At 49.4% G+C, this 6,091-nt stretch overlaps 1 protein-coding gene across 1 annotated transcript in view; it reads right to left on the bottom strand.

Moving 5' to 3' along the window:
- CPAMD8 (C3 and PZP like alpha-2-macroglobulin domain containing 8) overlaps positions 1-6,091 on the bottom strand; it is a 94,270-nt gene that overhangs the window by 58,610 nt on the left and 29,569 nt on the right. The window contains exons 14-15 of the mRNA XM_024767435.1: positions 1,990-2,173; positions 508-680 (exon numbers count right to left, since the gene is read on the bottom strand). Coding sequence (XP_024623203.1) covers positions 508-680; positions 1,990-2,173 — 357 coding nt within the window. The remainder of the gene's footprint in view (positions 1-507; positions 681-1,989; positions 2,174-6,091) is intronic.

The raw sequence follows: 6,091 nt of genomic DNA on the forward strand, positions 1-6,091 counted from the left end.
CAGCTCAGCTGGGACCCTGGCTTTGCTGCACAGATGAGGAAAGGGATGGGAGGCTGAATGACCGGAACTAGGCTGGCGCAACTGGTACATTCTGTGCAGAAGATGGGCGGGGAGAAGAGAGGTGGGGAGGTGGGCGGTGACAGAGGACATGTTGCAGCCAGTTTTGGAGGGCGCAGGAAGAGGACGTGGGGGGTGGAGCCCGTTTGGGGGGGCATGAGTGGTGTCCCTTAGGTCTGGAGCCCAGCAGGGACAGAGAACAGCTGACCACTTTTCCTGTGTGTAATGAATGCAATCCCCATCTGGGTGAGTTTTGGAGGATCTCCAGTAAAGACGCAACTTAGGATCCTGAAGGTAGGGCAACCCTTAAAAGTCCTGCCTGTCATACTATGTGAAGTCTGAGTGGCAGCTGTGTGCAGTCTACCCCAGCCCCGACACCCTGGAGCCCTCAGCCCTGATGACTCTTGCCCATCGCCTCTCCTTCCCCCAGTTTGGTACCCGATGCTCTACCTGGTTTTCAAAGAAGGTCTCAACAGCAAACTGGAGGCTGTCAGCCACCCCTTCTCCATTCTCCCTGACGTAGAAGGCCAGCAGGCGGCCGAGGGGGACCATGCTGGGGGTCACGGTCAGCCGGAGAGAGGTCACGCACACATTGACCTCTGCTGCTGGGGCTGGAGAGGGCTCTTAGACAAGTCAAAGGTGGGGACAGACGTGAAAACTCAGCATCCCACAGTAGAACCACTGACGCCCCAGTTGCTCTGGGGGTTACATAGGGGGTAGCACGAAGAGATGGCAGCCCAGGGCTGGCCCAGGGCAACTACTCCATGGATACTCACACCCCCTGTTATTTCACCCAGAAGGGAAGATAAACCCAAGAGGATGTGGCTGCACAATGTCCAAAGCACCATTCAGGCCAGTGGTTCTCAACCATGGCAATGCTGCTCCCCAGGGGACGCTTGGTAATTTGGGTTGTCACAACTTGGGGGTGTTACTGGCATCTAGTGGGTGGAGGCCAGGGATGCTATCCAACACCCTACAACGCACAGGACAGCCCCACAGAGAATAATCCGGCCCCAAACATCAGTAGTGTGGAGGATGAGAAAGTGACGTGGATGAGAGAGACCCTGTCTGACGTCCTGTTTGCCTGTCTGCCCGCCTTCCTATCCATCATCCATCTAACTATCCATCCATCCATCCAATTATCCACCCATCCATCCATCTATGACTCTATCTAACCATCCATCTATCAATTTATCTATTGATGATTCTATCTATAAAGCTATCTCTTTATCCACCCACCTATCCATGACTCTATCCATCCATCAATTTATCTATTGATAATTCTATGAATCTGTCTCCCTATCTATCTATCTATCTCAGTGATTCACACCCAGGAGTCACTTTTCCCCCTAGAGACATTGGTGATATCTGGAGACATTTTAGGTTGTCATACTGTGTGTAGGGGGGTTGCCCCTGGCATCTAGTGGGGGGAGACCAGGGATGTTGCTCAGCACCCTACAGTGCACAGCACAGGCCCCATCACAAAGAATATCCTGCAAGTGTCCACAGTCCTCAGTTAGGGGATCCTGCTTTAGGCAGAAGGGCTGTGAAGAGGAGGAGGCTGCGGAGACCCAGGGGAGGAGGTGGGTCTTGTGAGGAACATGTAGAGTCAAGGAGAGGGAAAAGAAGGACCCCTGAATGTGGAATCAGTCTGGGCAAAGGCAGAAGGGGCCTGGCAGATGGCAACCTGGCACATCATGGGCCTGTGCAGGGGCCCAGCCCATGGCAGGCTCAAGAGGAGCTGCCTCCAACAGCTGGTCACTGCCCAACCTCCTGGCCCCAACCCGGTCTTACCTGGAACATGTGCCCTCCACCCTGAGGCAGGCCCCCCCTCCTGGCTGCACCCTGCCTACTCCTCCTTGCTGGGGCACCCACCCCAGTCTCAATGGTTCAGAAGGAATATAGGAAACTCCAGCCTGTGGCCTAGCTCACCTGTCTCGGAAAGGTGCATTAAGCGGATGGGTTTCTCCGGGGCTGCCCGCTTGCTTCTCTGCTGGGTGATGTGGGCAGGCTGCTGGCCCGAGAGCACAATGTTGCCCCTCGCAGCTACCTCATAGTACAGAGTGAAATTGCAGGGACACGTGGACTTCACTGGGAAATGGGCATCCTCCCCGACCTGTGGGAGACATGTAGCATGGGGAGCCATGCCTGGCACCCACAGCCCAGCACCAATGCCACAGCCTACCCTAGGGAGAAGGCCACTGTGGGGCCACAGGGAGTCCAAGAAAGCTGAGGGAGGAGCACTAGCTTCAGAGCTGAGTGCTCAGCATCTGGTCCTGGCTGTGGCCACATCGCCATGGCAACCTCAGCTGATGCTCTGCAAATGGGGCTGTGCTGCAGATGGACCGTGATAAGGGTACGGAACCTCTCAGTGAGTGCAGTGTAGTAAGGATCTGAACCTAGCCTAAGAGAGGTCTGGCCTTCGTCCCCTGCTCCTGGAAGGTGATCGTTAAGGCCTTGAAATGTCCTGCCTGATGAGTCTTTGTTTATCTGGGGTCTGGGGCCACACCAGATACTAACAATATAATTTATGGTAGGGACATTAGACCACACCATATCAGTTTGACCTCTGGAGGGGCTGAGACTAGGGTCGGCCAGGCAGGTGGTTAGCCATGTCTATGTGACTAACCTCCAATAAAAACCCTGGACACTGAGGCTCGGGTGAACACCCCTGGTTGGCAGTACACCATGCGTGTAGTCACACATTGTTGCCGGCAAAGCCACACTGTCCTTGACTCTGTGGGGGGAGGACAACTGGAAGTTCACATTCAGAACTCACCTGGCCCCTGCCTTATGATCCTCTTGCCTTGCCTGATTTTAATCTGTATCTTTCACTGTATTAAACTGTAACTGATTCTAACAGCTTTCAGTGATTCTGTGACTCCCTCTAGAGATTAAAGAAACTGAAAGTGGTTTGGTGACCCCCCCCCAAATTCTGCAATTGATGGGGGATGGTCTTGGGGACTATTCCCTAACTTCACAGGCACCAGTGCAGGCAATGGGCTGGAACTTCTCATTGGATATACACTTGATGAGTTGGGTTCTATCACAATCCCCAAGTTTCCAGAGGGGGTTTGATCCCTTCCCAACATCAGTGAGTGGTGGGGACAGGATTCAAACCCCAAAGGGCTGAAGCCAGAGCCCCATGCTTAACCTCCAAGCTGCCCTCATTCCCTGTGTTACAGCTGAGGTCTCCCAGGTCCTGTGACCTCCCCAAGAGCTTGGAGTGTGACCATTTCCAACACTGATGTTACAGGCTGCATGAGAAGTCATCCTCTGGACTTTTGCCCCAGAGGTTCCCTCCTCTGCCCCATGTTTTACAATCCATGACTCTCCCCAAACATCTGGGCCACCCTGAATGCCCAGAGGAGGGTAATCTGAGGTGGTGAGTGGTGAGTATCATTCTCACTGTGGGTCCTTGGTCAAGTCATTTCACCTCTCTGATCCTCAGTTTCCCCATTTGTAAAATAAGGTTATATCTCCTGGACAGAAGGTCCTGAGGATCCAATGAAATGATGAATGTATCATTCTCAACACCACACCTGTTCACTGTGGGTGGTTAATAAATGTCATTCTACTTCCCACTGAAGACAAGAACCCACCCGTTTAAGGAGCTGACCCAAAGGTCCTCACTCCCACAGCCAAATTTGGGAAACTGGAGTAGCAGAAAGAAGAATGAACTCTTGAGTGTCAAGGTCATGAAAGACAAGGAAAGACCAAGAAACCATCAGACTGGAGGACACAAAATGCAGTGTGAGATCCTGCATGGGATCCTGGACCAAAAAAAGCAGGTGCCTGGAAAAACTAGGGAAATGCAAATAAAGTCCGGGGTTTAGTTAATAGTCATGTCCAGTGCTGATGTCTTAGTTTTGACAAATGTGTCATGGTCTCATAAGATGGTAACATTAGGGGGAAGCCTAACGAAGTGCCAGTGGCCTTTTTTGTCCAAGTGCAAAAGCTGATCCTAAAATTCACACGGAAATGCAAAGGATCCAGGATAACCAAAACAATCTTGACAAAGAACAAGGTTGTGGGGCTCACACTTGCCAATTTCAAAACTTACTACAAAGCTACAGTATCAAGACAGTGTGGTATTGGTATAAGGACAGACATATAGATCAATAGGATAGAACTGAGAGTCCAGAAATAAACATCTGTGGCAAATTGATTCTCATCAAGGGTGCCAAGACGTTTTGATGGGGAAAGAACAGTCTTTTCAACAGATGATTCTGGAACAACTGGATCTCCACATTCAAAGGAATGAAGTTGGACCCTACCTCACACCATATACAGAAGTTTACTCAAAATGGTTCAAAGACTTAAATGTAAGAGCTGAAACCATAAACTGTTAGGAGAAAACACAGGGGTAAACCTTCATGACCTTGGATTTGGCAATGGTTTCTTTGAGATATGGCACCAAAAGCACAAACAACCAAAGGAAAATAATAGATAAATTGGATTTCACCAAAATTAAAAACCTTTGTGGCATCAAAGGACACTATCAGGAAAGTGAAAAGACAACCCACAGAATGGCAGAAAATACTTCCAAGTCATATATCTGATAAGGGTCTAATGTCCAAAATATATAAAGTACCCTCACAAAAACAAAAAGACAAACAATTTAAAACACTAGGGAAAGAAAGCTGGATGAAGGATATGCAGGAACTCTCTGCCCTATATGAGCAACTCTTCTGTAAGTCTAAAGTTATTCCAAAATCTGAAATGAAAAAAGGAAGCATGGTGGTAACAGATTATAACACATTGAATAATCTTTTAGAAGTTCACAACTCCATAGGCACACTGAAAACAACAATAATACAGCAAAATTAATAGTGGGGCAAGTTCTTTTTTTACCAGCTAATAAATTTAGAAGGAATGTCAGAATCACGGTAAGTGCAGAAATCAGAATATCCATCATAAAGCCAATGTGATAACTGATTACAGCAAGAATCATCAAAGATGCCAAAGGCATTTGGTGAAAGGTTGCTGGGGCTCAGGACACTGTGGCAGGGACCTCAGAGTGTCACCCAGATTATTTGTTAGCTTCACCTGCAGAGGGAAAGAGCTGGTAGGAACCAGACCCAGCTTCAGCAAGGGTGGGGCTGCCCAAATCTGTGTCTCCTGATGGCACTCAACAAAAGGAGTACGTACATAGTGGTTTTGCCAGAACCATGTTTTAACCTGAATCTCACTCATAATGTGGGATAATCTACAAGATCACAGGCTTGAACTCTTTACAGAAGTCATGGCAACGAAAAGGCAGGGAGACTGTTCTAGATCAAGAACGATTACGGACACAGGAAGAGCCAGATGCAACTTTTAAATTGATCCTGAGTAAAATCCATGCACGCATACACACATGCTCACACAGGTGAGCGCACACACATGTGCACATGTACAAGCATGCATCTGCAAGACATGCATGCACACACACATATGTGCAGGCATGCATGGGTGCGCACACACACCATATATAAACTATATCTCGAGGACACCTTTGAGAATCTGAATATTGCCTGTGAGTTAAACAATGTGATTGAGTTAATATAATTTTCTTAGATATAACAATGACCTTGCGGTCATGTTGAAGAACGTCCCTATTTTTAAGACACATTATGCTCAAGTATTTAAGAGTGAAGCATCATATCTGTAATTTACTTTCAAATACTGCAGTCAAAAAAGGGGGAGGGCTTCCCTGGTGGCGCAGCGGTTGAGAGTCCACCTGCCGATGCAGGGGACACGGGTTCCTACCCCGGTCCGGGAAGATCCCACGTGCCGCGGAGCGGCTGGGCCCGTGAGCCATGGCCGCTGAGCCTGCGCGTCCGGAGCCTGTGCTCCGCGGCGGGAGAGGCCACAACAGTGAGAGGCCCGCGTACCGCAAAAAATAAATAAATAAGGTGGAAAGAAATAGATGGATAAATAGGTGAGTGGATGGATGGATGGGTAGATGGGTGGGGGAATGGGTGGTAGGTGGATGATGGGTGCATGGGTGGGTGGATGGGAAGATGGATGGATAGGTGGATGGGTGGGGGGG

This window comes from Neophocaena asiaeorientalis, unplaced genomic scaffold, assembly GCF_003031525.2.
Source record: "Neophocaena asiaeorientalis asiaeorientalis breed wild unplaced genomic scaffold, Neophocaena_asiaeorientalis_V1.1 scaffold87, whole genome shotgun sequence".
NCBI lineage: Eukaryota > Metazoa > Chordata > Mammalia > Artiodactyla > Phocoenidae > Neophocaena > Neophocaena asiaeorientalis.